Here is a 21,676-nt window from a genome sequence, read left to right on the forward strand (position 1 = left end):
GAGGACTGTGGTAACCCTCCATGTTACCACTTGTCATGTATTGGCGCCACTGCTACCACAATGCTGCACGAGCTACCAGTGCGAGCCATCACTACTGAACTTGCCTGTGCCAGTGCCAAGTGACAGAGAGCCGGCTGCCAGGAGGTGGCACAATCAAACGTCAGAGGACAGAGCAATGTCTTGCAACCTGTGTGTGCCACTGCCATCAACACAACCATGGCTCACCAACAAACAAACAAACAACATATAACACAATAGCAAAGAGCTCTCTCTTTCATTTCGTTATTGTACTTCAAAGTAGTTACTTGGGCTCTGCTCTCAGGAACTAACTGTGAATTGTATTGTGAACTCAGCCTGGGCTGCACTCGGGAACTTGTATGGAATATTGAATTTGTGTTATCATCAAAGCTGTTAGGACTCTAAGTGCGTATTTACTTGTCTTTGGGTTACTACAAGGATCACAGCAACCTGCTGTCATGGAAAAATCACTGTTTGTGTTTTAGAAGCTTTCCACTGTGATTTTATCATTAATGTACAGTAGTTTCATCATAATATAAACACTGATGAAATGAATCATGAGAATATGACTGGTCACTGAAAGGACAGGAGATTAAAGTTTAATGTCTTGTTCGTAAAATGCTCATTAAAGACAGAGCACAATCTCATAGTGGATAACAATATAAAAGAAAATCAGCTGTGCTCTTTTCAAAGGAAACATCCTGGAATTTGCCTTCACTGATTCAGATAAACGACAGTAAACGTAAGTCTGGGCAGATGGGATTTGGACCCAACTACTCCCAAATGTGCATACTGTGTCAAAATCAATGGGTGTAATACCGAGGCCCGACAGCTATAAATATACTGTACTATGATGCTTGTATGAAATGAAAATAAGCTGGTGTTGTGTGAGAAAAATTCACTATAGATGTAAACTGTAACTTAATTTTTTACTCCTAACTAGCATATGCCATGGAACAAACATTGTATCTGCAAGTAAGTTGAATTTTTTGATAATAGTTTAAGATACAGATTTCAAATTGTAGCTTACTAGTAAAATCAACTGAATTTTTATTGCTGTTAAAATGGCAGCATAAAAAAGGGATAAAAACAAAGGGATTTTGAGGTGGGTGGGGGGGGGGGGGGGGGGGGAGGGTAGCCTTCGAAACACACTTGTCATCATTTGCTTATGACTTTTCCTGTGTTTTGCATCAACATTTTCATGTACTCATATTTATAGGTTGAGTCAAACCTTGAAAAATGCAACGTACTATTGAAAAGTACTATGCCATCAGAGTCTGTGTGGGACTCAAAACATTAGCTACGAAGACAAAGTTCATGGTTCAGAAAGTGTATAGAAGTGAAAGCCTATAAAAACTGCTGCTTTCAGATGACTCAAGTACTTCAAAGATGGTTAAGGGAGTGTGGGATGTGAACTCCATACAGGACGCACCATTCATCAGCAGGAACAGGGAAAATGTGCAACATGCGTGTGATATATTGCACTCAGCCCAGTAGTAAGTCTTAAAATGATCACAGACCGCAAAGGAATTGATAAAATAACTGTGCACATTATCTTTACCCAGAATTTACATATGAAAAAAATCTGTGTCATGCTCATCACAAAACAATTGATACGACTGAAGGCAAAACTGTGTGCTTCTTTGTGAAGTTCTTTTACAGTGCCTTCAAAGAAAACTTCAATTTTTTTGACAATTTGATAACTGCTATAAAATGTGGGTTTCTGAATACAAACTCCAAATAGCATGCACTAGCATCCTCTCACTAAACAAAGACTCGAATGAGCAGTTCTAAGGCCACAGTCATGGTATTCTTTGATGCAAAAGGCGTGGTCCATCATGAATCTGTACATGAGGGACAGAACATCATAGCTGCTTTATATGTGGAAGTGCTGCAAAAACTAAAGGGAAGGGTGAACTGAGAGATGCTAGAAACTATTCCCAATTAGGTGCAGCCAATAAAGGACAATGCCATGAGACTAAAGCTTTGATGTGCTGCTTGAGGGACACTTTGTAAAAGTTCTTCTGGGCACCTTTCAACTTGTCAGAAGTGTGTCGATGCTGAGGAGCCCTGCTTTGAAGAATTTTAATTGTTTGTAGGAATATCTTCAGTACACAGTTTTCCCCAAATTTGGACTCATTACTTTTTATAAACACCCTGTTTATAAAATGGACATTAGATGGAAGATATTAAAATCTGGAACATAATTAGCAAAGAAAAAGTTCTTGACAACAAGAATTTTTTGTCAGAAAGGAGTGGAACAATATTCTGCAGCTCATTAAAGCTTTATGAATCACATTTCTGTAAGAGCCCACTTAACAGATAATGAATAGGACAATTTATAAATACACAGAGAATATTAAGTAAAAAAAGTCACGAACATACCTGTAACCAACCTCTGAAGCACTACGTTGTCCTTCTGTTTCTCTTTGTAACAGCCATTCATCACGTTGCGCATCAGGTAGAGGACATTTCTTGTTAAAGTTGTACACCTTTCCTAGTGCGTTCAGAGATATGCCATTACAGTATGCATAATAATACAAATGAATGTATAAATGCTTTTACTTTTCAATGTTTCAAAGCAGAGAGAGAGCAAATCAATATGAGGTCATTCTGAACCCCATTAGAACTACTTCATTTTCATAATAAAAACTGGCTCGAAGTTTGCAAAGCAGATATAACTATAATTCAGTTATATACATTACTTTTGAATCTTATCCGGGCAAAAAAATCCAAAAGTGAATGCTAGGCAGAAGATTAAGGAAACAAAAATTTGTTTTGGATGCTAATTACGAAAAAACTGCATAAGGAAAGTAAGCTAGGATACTGTGATAGAAGAGGGACAACAAATATGTGTGGGGGACAGGGGAGCAGGCAATTGATGGGACTGTAGTCATGGTCTCACAAGTAATGATGAACAAAGTAGTAACCATATGCAACGCAATTCTAAAGAAAGAATAACATGTTGAGAGAGGAAAACGCATCTTGTAAAAACGCAGACACAAGCAAAGACGGATTGGACATTGAGGTATTTTGAGAGTAGGTTAAACCAAGCAATTGAGGAAAGTTAACAAAACAAAAGTATCCAGTATGTATTTTCACTCTGTAGCAGAGTGTGCACTGATTTGAAACTTCCTTGCAGAGTAAAACTGTATGCTGAACCAAGATTCGAGCCTGGGATCTTTGTTTTTTTGAGCAATTGCTATGGTAACAGCTATCCAAGCACAACTCATGTGCTGCCATCACAGTTTTAGTTATGGATCATGAGTCATAGTTGGAGAGCTCAGTCAGTAGAGTACTTGTCCATGAAAGGCAATGATCCCAGATTTGAGTTCCGATCCGATCCACAGTTTCAATCTACTGGGAAATTTCAAAATAAAAGTAGATGACAAAGATGATACAAACAGATATGAAACAATATTAAGCATTTCCAAATACTGTCTGTATGAAACACTACTAACAATTTTAGATCTGCAAATATGGTTCTCGGGTTTCCTGCCAGATCGTATTGTGTAACTCGCGCAATATTTCATCGATGCAACTGCTCGACATCATCAGGTGGTGGTAACTACGGCTGTCACTGCTGCAGGGTGTGACTTCTGATAATTGCATGGCAGCATCGGAATATGTCATGCCGGGATCAGGAAATCAGCGTGTGTAGGAAGACGCTTGTAGTTGGGGGAAGGTGGTGTTCCTGGTGCCCCCTGCTGGCCCTGCTCGGAGCCGCTGAGAGATGGCCAACAGCATACATGAGTTTGACAAGTTATGTAATAAGAGAGGTAGATTGCTGTGCACTATGGCATTCTTATTCAGATACCTTGACAAGCAAACTGTCCCAACATTTGCAAAATTTAAACATCATATTGAATCTGTAGCCACTGTTAGAATTAAATGACATGCAAGTGTAGCCCTAGTGAGAGAGAGAGTACGTTATACAAGACACGAACTGCACATGGTGTCCACAAAATTGCTATCACTGCATCTGAAGATCTTTCGAAACTCTCCACATTATTCTGGGATTGGATAGATAGCACTACATGGGTGCCAGCTGACTGGTCAAAACAACAGGCTAAGGTCCACCAAATGTCCAAGTATTCTCATCTCAAGGCCCAATAGCAAGAAGGGAATGCACTACATCAATGCACCGTGTTTAATCTCATGGATAGAATCCTGGATGACGCAGCTGTTGCAGTGCTCGAGAAAGGTTGGAACTATGCACCAACACCACAGACAGCTGCAATCCGAGACCTCATAGCTGGCATAGAACAGCAATTTTCAAGGTTCCCAGTGACATTGCTGAATAGATTAGGAGGGACACCCACCGAATTTTAACATGAGCCCCACTGAGCACGTTAAACATCAGCTCAACAGAAAGGAAGTCTCTACGAGACTTGAGAGCAGACAAAGAACTCATCATTTTACCTGTCGACAAGGGGAATGCCATCATCCTCCTCTCATGAGTTCAATACAACAGCAAGAAGGAGATGCTGCTCGACAATCCTGCCTATTGCAGGCTAAGAGAGGATCCGACTGACAAACTCCAGAGAAAAACATTAGATCTTCTCCAGAAGAGTTCTATTCCTTCTAAACTGACCAAAAGCTGATGCCAACCGGCTGCAGTTCCCCCAAGACTACGGCCAACCCGAGATACACAAGGATGGGACACCTCTTCACCCAATAGTGAGCAACACTGGAGCTCCTACTTATTTTCTGGCCAAACACCTTACTATACTGCTGGGACCTCTCATAGGCAAGTGTGATCACCATATCCTGAATTCAGAGGACTTCATAGGATGCCTGAAGACACTCAAGCTATAAGCATCACATATTTTGGTTAGTTTTGACATTATATCTTTGTTTACGACTCTGCAGGACTCGTTAGAGCTTATCAACAGCCAGTTTTAGAGAGAGATTGTGGCATTATTTAAACATGTGCTTACCTCAACTTATTTCTTATTCAATGAGCAGTATTTTGAACAAGTGGATGGTGTCACCATGGGAGGTCCTCTGTCTCCCTTGGTGGCCAACTATTTTATGGAAGAATTTGAGGAAAAAGCACTGCAGTTGGCAAGTCTCAAACCTTCTTCTTTCTGGTGGTATGTAGATGATACTCTTGTAGGTGTGGCCCCGTGGAATAGAGACATTATCTGTGTTTCTCCGGCATCTAAACTCACTCCATCCCAATCTACAGTTCACGATGGAAGTGGAAAAGGATGGCATCTTACCATTCCTGGATGTCTTAGTCAGTAGAAAAGCTGATGGTACACTGGGACACAGCGCCTATCACAAATCAACTCATATGGAGCTATATTTGCAGGTCACATGTTGCCATCATCCTGCGCAATGCGGTAGTGTCCTCCGCTCTTTGGTGTATAGAATACTCAGATGCCGACAGTCTCCTTGGTGAGCTACAACACCCGAGAATGGTATTCCAACAAAATGGCTATTCTGATACGCAGATACGCCATGCATTCCGTTCTAAGCAAACTCGAAGCAGGGATGTAAATGAAGATGTGGAGGCACCCACTGCAACAGCATTCTTGCCCTATTTTGGTGGCATGTCTTCAAGAACAGAAAGAGTCCTCAAAAAGCATGACATCAAGTGTGTTTTTTGGCCACTAGTAAAATTTAGGAGTTATTGAGCTCGGTCAAAGAAGACCTTGGCATTAGGAAACACTGTGTGTATAAAATCCCATGCCAATGTGGAAAATCTTATACTGAACAGACATGCTGAACCATGCAAGAACGTTTCGTTAAACACTGTTGTCATACATGCCTGGGGCAACCTGATAAATCAGTGGTAGCAGAGCATTGCCTGGACACGGGACATCATATGCTTTACGAACAGGCAGAAATTTTATCCCCAGCATCATCTTTCTGGGACTGTGTTGTTAAGGAGGCCATAGATATCCATATGGCGGACAATCTTATCAACAGGGATGCAGTTTTCAACTAAGCACAGCCTGGAATCTAGCACTGGCTGCCATGAAATCAAAACAGGGAAAACAAGAACTTCCAATTCATCAAGTGATGCAATGCGCAACTGAGATTTAGTTCAGACTTTAACTGCAGGAGCATCTGGCAGCACAGTCTTTGCCCATAGTGTATGCACAGATGGCCTTTCTGCAGCTCCCAGCAGGGGGCAATAGAAGTGCCTCTTTTCTCCAACTATGAGAATCTTCCCATGCATGCATATTGCATACTCCTGGCATGATAAATTCTGATGCCGCTACATTATTATCATCAGTCACACCCTGCAGCAGTGACAGCAGCAGCTACTACCACCTGATGATGTCGAGCAGTTGCACTGGTGGAATATTGTGCGAGTCTGTCTGGCGGCAAACCTGAGACGTGTATTTGCAACATATCTGTCGGGAAAGCATGAAAAGTCACAATTATAGATCTGCTTATATGACCTTAGCATTGACTGTCAGCATTTAAGGATATTTTAAATAACACATTTCACATAACTGGCAAGAAAACAATTAGGTCATTGGAACAAGAACACAGATTGTGCTCCTTGTAGACTCTATCGCCTGCTACTGCAGTGTGCTACTAAACGTTGATATTGCTTGCTAGAGAGGTGGAGCTAATCTTAAAAGATCAAATCTTGTCAACAGAAAATTTTTTTCAGCAGCATTTGGCCAATATGAAGAGCAGAGGTGACAGCTATCAGTTCCTGATTCTCAGGCAGTGCATCAATTATTTAGGTTTAGTCCCAAAACTATGCAGTGCCTCATGTAGTGAAGGCATTTGATTCTGTGATCCATCCATCAGATTGTTACATAACACTCACTGACCCCTCGCTGCTACAAGCAGTCTGTTTTTCATGTTTTCCTTCATCATCAATTATACAAACACAGCTACCTACACCAAAAAGTTTAACTTAAGATACAACAATCACACATTATGTTAGATTTAATTACACTGATTTTGATGTTGAACAGTCAGTCCCTGTACCACAAGTTGATTCCTGCAGTTGTTCAGGCATTTTGCTAGTTTTCTAGTGCTGCAACTTTTCTACATGCAACAACATCATCCAGAAATAGCACCATGGAGTTTCCTACAGCATCCCAGATTTGTGTGTCGTGGTGGTGGTTGGGATGTTTAAGGGGGACTAAACAGCTAAGGTCATCAGTCCCCCAATTTGTGTGTGTGTGTGTGTGTGTGTGTGTGTGTGTGTGTGTGTGTGTGTAGTAAAAACCCCAAAACACTCCCTTGGGGTACTATCAAAGTTACCATTATTAGGTGACGATTTGGTCCCACTAAGAAAGGTGTGCTGAATTCTATCTGTATCTACTAGGAAGTCCTGATTTCAGTCAAAAAATGATACAACCCTTCATGAAAATAGGAACCATCTGTACCTTTTTCCACTGACAATTTTAGCTGATTTTCTCTTTCACATTTCCTTTTCTTGTTTTCGACATTTCCTTGTTTGGGTAGTGAAAGTGGAAACTTTATTACAATCTTCTGAAGTGAAACAGTTTCAGAAGACTGGATTCACTGTTTTGACCTTATATCCATAATCTTCAGTTTGGTGCCACTATGATTATAAGCGACTGACTAGGCAACTTTCATCCATTGATTGATTTCATTTGCATCCAAACATTCTTCTAATTTCTCAGCAGACCAGTTAATAAAATTTTACTTTTGAATTTTCTGAATGCTTCTCCAATTGCTCTCATTACATGCATTTTGGGTTGATTCAGTTATTGTTTTTCAGTGTGCCAAATACTTCAAACATGGCTATTGAACCAAGGTGAGTCCCTCCCATCTCTCACAACCTTACATAGCACAAACATGTTGAAATGAATCTCATACTTGCAGTTATAGAAAAAGTATTCATACACTGTTGTTTATGTAGAATAACTTCATTTATTAGAACTAGAGGTCACAACCAGAGATCTCATTTGCTAAACTAGCAGTATGGGGTTTCCTTCTTAATCTGAACACAGAAAAGGATTAACAAAATCTGCCTTCTGCAGAAAGTAAATTAAAATCTGTACAGCTGGGTTCACACTGTGGGGAAGAAAGTATTCATACATACAAAGAAAATTACAAAGTAATTAAATATAATTACAATGTTAATACTGTGTAGACATTCCTTTTCTATGTACCACTTTTGTTAACCTCTTTGGCATGAAATCAGACAGTTTCTTGGCAGCCTCTGATGTAATATTTTGCCATTCTTGTTGTAGACATTGTTTCAGGGCAGTATTACTTTGTATTTCATGTTATATGACCATTCTTTCAAGTTTATGTCAAAGATGTTCAACTAGATTAAGGTTTGCAGTGGGAAACTCGAGAATGTGGGGACTATGGTACCACAGTTAAACAATTTTCACTGTACACTTAGGGTCATTGTCTTGTTGAAAGTAGTAATCTGAGCCTAAACTCAAGATGTCAAAAATTTTGCATAATTTCTTTTAGGGTATTTAATACTGAAATCTAGTCATGCTACCTTCAACAAAAACAAGCTGCCAAACATCAATTCTTCCACCACTGTGGTTTACTGTGGGCTGAATGTGTTTGGAATCCAGCTCAGTATTTGGCTGGCCCCATACAAAAATTCTGCCATCATTTACAAATATTGCCAGTGAAGAAACGATACTGCACAACTGACAGCTTATCGGTTTTGCATTTATCTGTCATTTCATATCCATGAGTCTCAATGCACCTACTCTTACAGCCAGAATGCAGATTTTTTAAAAATTATCTACATATAAAATGTACTAAAACAATACCACATATGTGGCACAGGGAAAAGGATGGAAATACCGCGTAAGTGCAAAGGAACAAAATACTGCGTAACTAGATTGTTTTGGGCATAGTAAACAGTACCGCATAAACACAAAAGTGCGTGCAACCACAGCACATTGTTATTGCTTACTACATACCTTCCAGTGTTGGAATGTGGTTCCTTGGTTCTACTTGCAGTTCACGAAAATGGACTCTGTTTTAAAAGATCATCTCTTTACTGAGGAAGAAACTGTTTCTCAGCTGAACTTAACTCATGAAAGTGGAGAATCATTCTTGAGAGTGACTGGCAGTTGTAAGAAATTTTTTTCATTATTTACCTCGCATTAACAGCAGTCTGCTAAAACTCTAAAATTTAGTAGTAACACACCTGCTTTATATTAGTGCCACACTTCACTTATTGTGCACTTTAGTCCTCTCTGCTAAAAATGTTTTGAATACCCACCTAATTACAGGTTCTCATGTAAATCCAGAATGAACAACAGGAGAGAACAGTAGTAACAGTGAAGTTACAAGCAAAGAAGTAGAATAAATTTTGTATATGGGGTTCTCACACACTTTTTTCGGGTCATCTAATGACACAGGTAATTTTTATTGTGAGCATAAGTTTTATTAATTATACAGTAATCATCATTATCATAAAGACTTAATTTGAAATTCAACTTTGGTCTTCGTAAGTTAATTTTTCAAACATTTCTCATCTACAAACTTCACTGATTGCATTCAAGAATGCTCAAAATGATACAGCAATCACAGTTGCCACTGGAGATGACAGTGCTTCTTCACATTTATTGCTACATAATGCTGGTGGCTTTTTCCCATAAAAGTCAGATAACTTGTTGGGAGTTGATGGAAGCAAGGATGTTGAAAGTGGGAGTCAAGAATTTTGTGGTGACTTAAGTAGTGACAGAAAAAGGAAATCTAAAGCCTGCCCTGTAGATTGGAAGAAAAACACCAACAAAATTCTGAGAATTTGCAGACAAACGTATGTGGGATTTAAAAGAAACCATGACAAAATTACTCATAACAGTACACAAGAGGCGTGAAAATTAGGCCCAATGTGTACTTCAAAGATGTGTCAGAAATCACTTCAAAAAAGTGTCATCAAATTTCTGCTGGTACAGGCAGGCAATTTTTAACACTTTCTGCAAAACAATGTCATGGGAGGTGAGGAAGATTTACGTAATCAATCCTGTGGACATAATTCCAGCCAAATATCCAGGGAAGATCACTGACGAATCCAGAACAAAAGGCAAGCTGGTTTATTATCTGAGAAATAATACGGGAAAACAGAAAGAATCTCTTGGCAGTAAAGATTGGACAGTGAGATATTGGTTGGATAATTCCACGCCTGGGATGAGCCCCGATTCAGAATTGTCATGTTCCTGAATTAAACACATGAAGAAGAAAGACGAGGAAAACTTTGTAAAAGAATTCCTGGACTGTCTTCCGAAACTGCCATCACGTTACTGCAGGAAGTACTGTTCCAAACTGTACCTTGAGCCTAATGCAAGAAGCAAACAACAGCTGTATAGACTCTACACTGAAACTTGTAGTAAAGAACAGGTTTCACCATTAATTCAGGCTACCTTTAACTCAATTTTCGAAGAGGGTAACTTAGCTTATTTTCCTCCAAGAAAGACCAGTGCGACTTGTCTTGTAGTTACTCGCTTAGAAACTTGAGTGAAGACATGTGGAAGCAGCACATGCAATGGAAAGAGCAGGCAGGGTCGCAGGAAGATCTAGATAAGAAAAATGCAAAGCAAAAGCTCTGCATACTGTACACCATGGACTTACAGGCCGTAAAAGCAGCATCACTTTTACAGGCAAGTGCAGTTTATTATGAAACAAATTTTCTGTCCATAACTTCAAAGTGTACAATTTAGAAAGTCATGACGCAGTGTGTTACTGGTCCCATGAAGCACAAGGTGAATTGACGTATTCAAGTTTTGTCTTGTGTATTGTGCACACACTATCCAAAACAATTAAGGAAAATCCTGTTCCAGTTATTTTGTATTCTGACAGCCATACAAATCAGAACAGAAAAGTGATATTATCAAATACTCTTTTAAGATTAGCAATTGATTCAGGAGTACTGATTATGCAAAAGTTTTTGGAGAGAGGTCATACTCAGATGGAATGTGACTCTGTTTACAGTTCCATTGAGTGCAAGCTCAAAGTATGTGAATTTACACTTCTTAGCCAATATGCCTTGATCCCTAAAGTGTCAAGAAGAAAGCCACGACCTTACAAAGTCCATTACCTACGTTACTCCTTTTTCACTAACTATGCAGAGAAAAGTTTGTGGCTTTATGACTCAATTAGGCCTGGAAGAGCTGCAAAGAATGAGCCAACAGTTACAGACCTGAGGGTGATACAGTACCATCCACATGGTGGTATTTACTACAAGTGCACTTTGAATGGTGTGTGGCAAGAAATACCAATGCGTCCAAGAAAAATTTCTGGAAAAGATTGCTCCCCAAAAGTATACAAAGAAAAACTGAAAATTAGGAAAGTCATATGGTGTCATTTACAACAATTTAAAGCCATTGTTCACAAGGATTGTCACTGCTATTATGACAACATTCCTTACGAATGATGATCACCTTGGACGTTACTGTTTCAGTAGTGACAGTGCGGTGGAGTTCTTTGTTTGGCAGTATTTTCTTGAAGAAATCTACAGAACTTATCAGACCTATGTGAACCTTGTATATATTTGAAGTTTTTTCACAAAGTCTTCCAATAAAGTTTCTGGAAAATAATGATGTTACTGTTTTTTCAGCACCAAAAACACTGTACAAGCAATAAGTGATGCAGGAAACTGAAAAACCAATACCACATAAATAACATTCCTCTTCCTTAAATACCAAAACAATTCCACATATCTGCTGTAATTTAAGCTATCTGAAGAGTATTTTCTTTGTTTCACTTTTTGTTATGATCTGGAATAACGTTGTAGTGCAACAATGCAAATTCCTTGACCTTACGAAATGCATCAGATACTCTTAGACAGTTTTTTGTCCCTCCCGTAAAATTAGTGTTTCGCTACTTACACAGTATTGTCTCTTCACTGATGATATGTTACATTTACTTTGATCTGTGAACAATACCTTGTCCCAGACACTTATATTCTTGCATATATGTTCTCAAGCAAATTCGTCTCAATTTCTTGTTCTTTTTGCTGATATACAGTTTTCTTCTAGGTACCCTAGCTCCATAATCTGCACTACTTACAAAAGAATGAACATCCCTTGGTGTGATTTCCTTCCCAAACTGATCATTAACATGAACAGAAAATGCAGTAGCTGCCACTTTACTATCTTTCTTGACCACCCTCATCAACACATTTTATTCTCCTTGCATTAGCTCTTGTGGCTGACCTCTTATTTAGCTCTTAATGAAATTATTGTTTTGTCTAAATTGTGAAATTATGGACTACACAGTTGCCAAGCTTCCTCCAGTAATATCAGTTATTTCCGAAAATAGTCTTCTCGTTTTCTATTGGGAGGTAACCATTTGGCTTTCCTCTATAGCTGTTTCCTTCCCTTTGTGGCCCATTCTGCTGTTGTATGCCATTAATCACTAATCGCAACCAACAAACAGAAGGTGCAGCTTGCCACTGAAGGTGTTTCTTATTGCAAGTGGTTCATTAATCATTTCTATGTTTACATTTCTGGTAGTGTATGAACACTTTTTTCCACTCTATGTGAAGTCAGCTGGTACAGAAGTTTTATTTACTTTTTGCACCACAACCAGTGTGCACTGTTTTAACAAACATTTCATCCCTCCAACTGGCATCATAATTTCAAACATAGATGGGTATGGTCAGAAAATTACACTTCTTCTTGTCAAATGAAAGCTTAAAATTAGAAAAGTAAAAGAAGAAGACATATGCAAAACTGTTTAAATGACAGATTAAACCAATTACATATTTTAACAATTCTGTCATTGCAGAAGGCATCAGTGAGAACAACAAGCAAAATGGAATCAAATGAGGAAATTTTGAACTAAAGACCAATAGCTTTAATTCTCGGAGTTGGCAAGATATTTGAGTTTGTGAGGCTAGCTCAGATTAATGCCTTCTCCCATGAAACAATTTTCAAGTAGAATCCAGAATATTTTTGGAAAACCCCACAACAAATCTAAGGTTCTTATGGCACTTCTGCACACTATTTTGACAGAGGGAAGAATGAAGGGAATATATTTTCAGACTTCACAAAGACATTTTATCTGGTCAGCTCAACACAATCGTGGAATCGAAAAAATATGAACTATCAATGCAATCGGAAGAAAATCAATATTCAGCCCATAATTGAAACAGTACTGCACAGTGTCCCACAGGCCTTGATTTTTGTATCAGTTCTATTTCTCACGTATGAGGCATGTTCACAAAGTAACTGTACTAGATGTTTATAATTTAAAAAAAAAGTGTATTTGGAAAAAAAAATGGATATTGTTATTCACTTGTGGACTATTTTTACACAAAGCTCCCCCCCCCCCCCCCCACCTCCCCTGCTCCCTTTTGTTTCAAATACTCTGTTTCAGTCTTTTTAGGGTCTCACAATATTGTTGTGCAGTGACGGTCTCCTCCTGAGCCAGAAATTTGAGCAAAATGATGCCCTTTCAGTCGCAAAACACTGATATCATGAAACTTCCTGGCAGATTAAAACTGAGCACTTGCCCGCGAAAGGCAAAGATCCCGAGTTCGAGTCTCGGTCCGGCACACAGTTTTAATCTGCCAGGAAGTTTCACATCAGCATACACTCCGCTGCAGAGTGAAAATCTCATTCATACTGACGTCATGGTTTTTCTGGCCAAAATTGTGGTTTTGAATTTTTTAATAGATGGGGAATTGGCTTGATGCCACTGTGATGTCTGTCTTGTTGTCTCAAGCATGTAATGAGCCACCCACATTTCATCTCCAGTCTCAATAAAGCTCAGAAAATCCTCACCTTCTATTTCAAGTCGCTCATGTAATTTGCAGGCGCTACTAACCCACAGTAATTTTTCTTGTGCTGTTCTGTCAACTGTATGCAGATCTATCTTGCACACCGTTTCCAGTAACCCAGCGTTTCTATGAGTGTCCCATATAATAGAATTCTGTAGAGTTGTGGAAACAGTGCAGAAATTTCACCCACTGTCAATCGGCTGTCTTCAAGAACATTTTCCTCTATTTTTGGCACAAACTCATCAATCAAAATGGAAGGCCTTCCACTCCTCTGTTCATCATGAAAATTTTTTTGCCTTCACTTCACTCATTATACCGCTCAAACACACTTGTTCTGTTCATAATACCTTCACCATAAACTGTTTCGATTCACAAAATAATTTTAGTAGGTACTATTCCTTCCATGAGTAGGAGAAGGATCACAGCATGTGGTCACCTTATAATCAACTATCTGTTGTCTTTTGAAGTAGTCGAAATTAGTTATGGTACCATTTCTATGACACAAGACTGAAAATGCAATAAAAGAATTTTGTATTTAAAAACCATAAAATGTTAAAAAATAATAATTTTGTGAACCTCTGTGAAATAGATTACTATGACAAAAGGAAAAACACAGCTATTTCAAACTGAGATATTCTATGAAAATCCATAACTCAGAGTCTCAAAATTGTACATGAAATTATTGGATTACATATACACACATAATGAGGAATTACTTAAAACTAAATTAAAAAACATTTCTCATAACCAAAGGGACATATTCATCGAAGGAAGTCTCAATTTTTAAAAGTTTGAGCAACAGACCATGAACAATTGTTGAATCACAGAAATTGTAAGTTACTAGCACACATAGATTACTGTATCTCAGCATAAAAACAGTATTATGAAACAGATAGATTGCTACTCACCATATAGTGGAAATGGTGAGTTGCTTTATAGTGAGTAGCAGTCTATGCTTTTCATACTGTCATTATTCCATCCTGAATTTTTCCATTGTTTGATTAAGCAAAAAAACAATTACCTATTGATGCTCTTCTAGTTTTTCAAAATTAGCTATACTTATATAAATATTAATACAGGGTGTACATAATATCTGGGAACACTTTTAATTATTTATTGCACAAGAATTAAACATTGTACAAATGTCATACATGCTGCATTTTGAAGAGAAACTCTGAAAGTTTTTTTTACAAACATTTGATATGTGATCCATGAGTGACTCGGCAGACATCAATATGGTAATCGAATTCGTGCCATACCCAGCCCAGCATGGCATCGTTGACTGTGGCAGCCGCTTCCTGTATTCTCTCCCGGAGCTCTGCTACATCATGTGGTAGAGGTGGTTCATACACCAAATCTTTAATGTGTCCCCACAGAAAAAAAAAGTCACACATAGTGAGATTTTGTGATCAGGGAGGCCATTTCATGAAACAGCTGTCCTGTTCTGTAGCACGACTGATCCACTGATGCAGCAGCTCTGTGTTCATGTACCCACGAACTTCACAATGAAAATGGGGTAGAGCCCCATCCTGCCGAAAGATAAATGGAGAGTCCGATTGCATTTGAGGCATCAGCCATTGCTGCAACATGTCTGAGTAGGAATATCCAGTGACAGTGAGTGCTCTCGGTGAAGAAGAATGGTCCATACAGTTTTCAACGTCCACTTCTCTTTGCTGGGCACAAGCAACCAGTCATAACGAATTTGTTGTGCCAGTGGTAAATGGCCTTCCTTGTTGGTGGCTTCTTACCATACTTGGTTCTAAACATCCACTGAACAGGTGTAGCACACTTGTTTTTGTTGAACTCCAACACACAGAATGCTCGCTCCACACCTGAACTCGCCATGTTTGTGACTAGTGTTGACTATTGGCAAATTGCCAAACTATGTTGTGGCTGTATACATGAGGGAGGGGAGAGGGGAGAAAGGGAGAAAACGGGGAGGGAGGGGGGAGAAAGGGAAAGAGAAAGAGAGAGAGAGAGAAACTTTCAGGGTTTCTCTTCAAAATGACTTATGTATGATATCTGTACAATGTTTGGTTCTTGTGCAATAAATAATTGAAAGTGTTCCTGGACTTTATGTTCACCATGTATATGTGAACTTTGGATATAAATCATCAAATTATGCACTGTAGCCATGAATACATGTAAAATGATTAAAATGCATAAATAAATGAACAACTCATTTATCTCTTCAACATTGCTTCATTCTGCAGTCGATCAAAATTTTCCTGTAACCCAGCCTGTAGTTTATTTGTGTGTGTGTGTGTGTGTGTGTGTGTGTGTGTGTGTGTGTGTGTGTGTGATTTTTCTTCCACCTCTGCACCTGTCCAAGAAAGTATCTTGCAATTATTTTGGTGGTGTTTTGTCTTTAATTCTGAGTATGAATCCAGCACCACAAAAATGTAAATAAAATATTTAACAAGTGATCTATATGAAGTACAGAATGATAATGCCAAACATAACTACTCTAATTATTCAGTCTCTGTAATTTTATTTTGGACTTTTGTCTGTAGTGTTGAATCAACAGAGATTAAAATGTTGGTATCATTATTGCCAATCTTACTGCTGAAGAGTGAATATGGGGCACTGTATTGTCGGGATCATCCAGTCAACAAGTGGCATAGTAAGTTTAGTGACTGGCTGTGAAAACTCAAAAAACAAATATACATGATGGGAACAGATAAAGAAGTCCCTAAATATAGACTATGATGGATGAAGCCACAAATTTAATATTCCAATGCAGAGTATGGAGCCCGAAAGGACACAAAACATTTCAGCCACTAATCCCTGAAGATATTGTGTCTAACACAGACCTAGTAAACGGACTCCTACTACTCTCCAAGGGTACTGGTTGATTTTACTTGAATGGCAGGGTGACATATTGAATAACAAGATTAATTTCAATGTGGGCAACAGTTGATTTATCTTCCACATTAAATCAAACCAATACCACATACTAAATTAGATGGCTTGAAGGTGTAAAAAAGACACAAGCAATTGAGACAGACTGTACAAGGAAATCAGATTTTTCTACTTACTTATGTAACTGCCAATGCAGATAACCAGTACAATGGTCTCCAGTGATAAGAGTATAACGAGGTATACAATGGGTCGGACAAGTCCTCCTGATTCACAGTGAGCTGCCATGTCTGGATACAGTTGATGAAGCAGTGAATCAACGACGAGCAGCAGCACACTCCCTAGAAAGAAGATAAATGAAATCATACTCAATTGTGGCACAACAGTTTTACAAAGATTTTGTTACCTATCTGTTCACATGTCTTTGCATACACTCAGATGACAGGATGGCCACAACAAATAACAGTTCTCTACAACAAAATACATTATCACTTCCAGCCAAAACCCTTAATCCGACTTTTACAGTGCCATAAATCAATGTAAAAGAAAAAAATCTGCAATAACCTATTGTAGCTATTCTAAGGTATACCATTCGTTCTAAGATATATGTTTTGTTCTCACACATAGAAGACATTTCATTTAATGAAAATGATCTAGTGGATTTCTAAAAATGCATAAGGAAGAGGCTTTGTATGCTTCCATTTTCTTGCATACCGCATGGTAACATTTAGGTTAGTCACATGCAAGCTTTTCAAGCTATGCACTGAGCTGTTTCCAGTGATTCTTGTTACCCTTTACTATGCTCATGAAGTGAAAACTCTGGTTGCCAGTTGCCAGTCTCCCTCCCCCCCCCCCCCCCCCCTCCCCAACAGATGATATTCTTTCAACCGTATGTCACATTCCTTTCCCTTTCTGGCAAATCTGCATCAGTTTTGGCATTTTTTTCCAATTTGTGGTAAAATGGTCATTCTGTTAATATATTTGTTTAGTAAAAAATAATGATTCTGTGATTTATAAATCTGAATATTTTGCCAAAATAGTAAATAAATGAGACTTATTCTATGGCAATAGCATTTAATAGTTTAAATTCCTCTTTTCACGCATTAATACTGTGATGTTAGCTTTAGGCTAAAGATTCCAGTGTGAGTAAAAATTAATCACAATAATCTGTCCGGTAAAGCATAAATAATTAACCACTTATGGATATTGACGTGACTCAAATTTAGTTATATCAGACCTAAAATAATATGTTCCTAAGAGTAAAACTTAGTCTTGTGAAATTCTGCTGTTGCTTTTTGACTATTTAACACATAAACATTTATATACACTAACAATAGATTTACATACATGCAGAAACCACATGATGAGGAAGTCTGAATTGATCTTCTGTTTCCTTATAAAAATCAAGGTAGCCATAGATTTTTAGGCTATCGTGTTTCTTTTTAAGTAAGTGATGCAAAATCTGGAACAAATTGCAAAATGTTATGCAAATATTATTGCCATCTGATTCTTACATTATTGGGGTGTCAGTACATGAAATTGTTTACGAGCATGTCATTTGAATACACTGAAATAGCAATAATCACTCAGTTATACAACATCACAAGTTTTTCACCCAAACAAACCATGCTCAGTGATGTAGAATTAAGAAAATTAAACAGTGAGGAGGAAAGATTAGTGCCAAATGTCCTATTGATGACAAGGTCATAAAAAATGCAGCATAATCTCGGATTGTGGAAGGATACAGAAAGACGCTGGACGTGTTTATTTACAACCAACTATCCTGGTGTCTGTGTTAAGAGATTTAGGGAAACCCCAGAAAACCTACACCTTGATGGCTACACTGATTTGATCTCTGTCCTTCAAAATTCAAGTGCAGTGTCTTACTGCTATTCCCCATTCTCAGAAAAATTACCAAGAAATAAATATTCATGTGATATAAGTTTCTCTGTGACATTTGAGAGAAGAATTGTATGTGAGCTCGTAGTGGTGATGATGGTACATGTGGTGCAATTTCCAAAATTAAAGCCAAGCAAAATATAACTATCAGACATACACATGAAAAAGAGTTCTCTGGTGTCTAGCTGCATCAAACGGTTAAAATTCCACGAGCTTTTGACCAAGCACTTTTTGCCCATGCTCAAGTGGTAAGACTATCAGTGAAATGGCCAGCTGGTGTGCTCTTACATACGCTAGCTGGTAGTTGTGACATCTCTGGTGCTCGCACTGTCGCCATATATGGGCATACACTGTCTCGCCATTCTAGGTGTCCGTTTCAATTTTGCTGTCACTGGATGCCCCGCTGCACTAAGCTGCAGGCCACCATCTCTATCAGTGATCTTTATGTTGATGGTTTGTTTAACTACACAGTCCTAGAAGCCATTAGTTCAAGCCACAACAGAGGTTCCATCGAATGTGATCCAGTGACCATTTTCTAAAGGATGTTGAACTAAAGTGGATTTCGTAAGGTAGCACAAGTGATAAAATCTCTCATGTTTGTACCTGCATTTTTCTACACTTTGTTCCGACACAGGACTGACCACATTCGAATGTCGTCTTGCAGACCCCAAGTGTTCTGAGACCTTCAGTAGATGCCAGATTTTGTCAGTGTCAGTTTGAATTTGTGTCTTTTCAGTGGGCAGCTTATCTTACCCTACACAAAGCCACAGAGCAGCAAGAAAGCAAGTTTCTTTTCCAGCTCTGTGTCAGTGGTCTTATTGCTTGAGATCACTTTGCAGGAACAACTTATACGTATTCATTAAAAGTTATTAGTGTTGGTATTGTTCGTGCACGATGCACCAGTGTTTGTAAGGCAGTGCACTTCTGTGCCAAGTGGTGGTGATTGATGGTGTGCACTTATTAACTGGTGCGAGTAGGTTTTCTATACACACTGTGGCCAAGTCATCCATTCTGTTTGCGATGTTCGAGAATGCTGATGAAGGGCAATGCAATGTCTTCTTTTCTTCCTCCCTCCATGGTGCAATGGATGTCGCTGTTAATGCCGCCGAGATTTTCCAAGAACTCAAGTTTCTCACATCCGTGGGCCCAAATGATGAATGTGTTGCCAACATATTGGAAGAAACAACTAGGCCTTAATAGTGCCATATGTAGGACAATATCCCTGAAATTCTCCATGAAAAAGTTTGTAACATCAAGAGCTAATGGGCTTCCCATTGCAACACTATCTGCATGGCCACTGTACAGAAAATGAGTAGATATAAGAGTGTGCTTAAATAGCTTGACCATGTCACTTACAAAGAAATAGGATACTAGGTACAAAGAATCTTTGATAGGCACATTTGTAAACAATGCCACCACAAAAATGGCTTGAATTTCACATCTGTCTTTAAAATATTACAGTTAGTTTTAGACAAGAAGAAATTCATTTACTTGACTAAACTTTTATGTGTAGGGTATATATGATGGCTAACCACTAGTCAAAGGCAAAATATAACTGAACAACTGGAAGTGAAAGAAGGCTTCTACGGGTCACATCTATAGGTGAATGCTCAGAATTCAAGGTAACATTTTCATCCTATTTATCCTTATCAGGTTGGGGCCTTCAGACTATCTACTACACCAAACCAGGAACGGTCTAAAGATACATCTGCATACAAACTCCCAAATCACTGTGAAGTGCATGGCAGAGGACACTTAGCATTTAGAGTTTCTGTTTGTTCCAACTGTGCATGGAGTTTCTTTTTGTTCCATATGTGTATGGAGTGTGGGAAGAATGACTCCTTAAAAACCTTCATACTTGCAGCACTAATCTTGTCTCTGCCATCTCTACAGGCGTACTATGTAGGGGGGCTGAAGTATACTTCTGTATTCTTCATTTAATACTATTTCTTGAATCTCTATAAGTGGGCTCTCAGGGGATAATTGATGTCCATCTTCAAGTGTCTGCCAACTCAGGTTTTTACCATTTCTATGATGCTCTCCCTCCCCCCATGAACCATGGACCTTGCCGTTGGTGGGGAGGCTTGCGTGCCTCAGCGATACAGATGGCCGTACCGTAGGTGCAACCACAACGGAGGGGTATCTGTTGAGAGGCCAGACAAACGTGTGGTTCCTGAAGAGGGGCAGCAGCCTTTTCAGTAGTTGCAGGGGCAACAGTCTGGATGATTGACTGATCTGGCCTTGCAACATTAACCAAAACGGCCTTGCTGTGCTGGTACTGCGAACGGCTGAAAGCAAGGGGAAACTACAGCCGTAATTTTTCCCGAGGACATGCAGCTTTACTGTATGATTAAATGATGATGGCATCCTCTTGGGTAAAATATTCCGGAGGTAAAATAGTCCCCCATTCGGATCTCCGGGCGGGGACTACTCAGGAGGATGTCGTTATCAGGAGAAAGAAAACTGGCGTTCTACGGATCGGAGCGTGGAATGTCAGATCCCTTAATCGGGCAGGTAGGTTAGAAAATTTAAAAAGGGAAATGGATAGGTTAAAGTTAGATATAGTGGGAATTAGTGAAGTTCGGTGGCAGGAGGAACAAGACTTCTGGTCAGGTGACTACAGGGTTATAAACACAAAATCAAATAGGGGTAATGCAGGAGTAGGTTTAATAATGAATAGGAAAATAGGAATGCGGGTAAGCTACTACAAACAGCATAGTGAACGCATTATTGTGGCCAAGATAGATACGAAGCCCACACCTACTACAGTAGTACAAGTTTATATGCCAACTAGCTCTGCAGATGATGAAGAAATTGAAGAAATGTACGATGAAATAAAAGAAATTATTCAGATAGTGAAGGGAGACGAAAATTTAATAGTAATGGGTGACTGGAATTCGAGTGTAGGAAAAGGGAGAGAAGGAAACATAGTAGGTGAATATGGATTGGGGCTAAGAAACGAAAGAGGAAGCCGCCTAGTAGAATTTTGCACAGAGCACAAATTAATCATAGCTAACACTTGGTTTAAGAATCATGAAAGAAGGTTGTATACGTGGAAGAACCCTGGAGATACTAAAAGGTATCAGATAGATTATATAATGGTAAGACAGAGATTTAGGAACCAGGTTTTAAGTTGTAAGACATTTCCAGGTGCAGATGTGGACTCTGACCACAATCTATTGGTTATGACCTGTA

At 38.9% G+C, this 21,676-nt stretch overlaps 1 protein-coding gene across 1 annotated transcript in view; it reads right to left on the reverse strand.

The window, feature by feature from the left end:
- The window catches only part of LOC126338294 (transmembrane protein 192), a 53,652-nt gene that overhangs the window by 19,698 nt on the left and 12,278 nt on the right, over positions 1–21,676 (reverse strand). The window contains exons 4-6 of the mRNA XM_050001541.1: positions 17,930–18,044; positions 16,762–16,923; positions 2,404–2,515 (exon numbers count right to left, since the gene is read on the reverse strand). Coding sequence (XP_049857498.1) covers positions 2,404–2,515; positions 16,762–16,923; positions 17,930–18,044 — 389 coding nt within the window. The remainder of the gene's footprint in view (positions 1–2,403; positions 2,516–16,761; positions 16,924–17,929; positions 18,045–21,676) is intronic.

This window comes from Schistocerca gregaria, chromosome 1, assembly GCF_023897955.1.
Source record: "Schistocerca gregaria isolate iqSchGreg1 chromosome 1, iqSchGreg1.2, whole genome shotgun sequence".
NCBI lineage: Eukaryota > Metazoa > Arthropoda > Insecta > Orthoptera > Acrididae > Schistocerca > Schistocerca gregaria.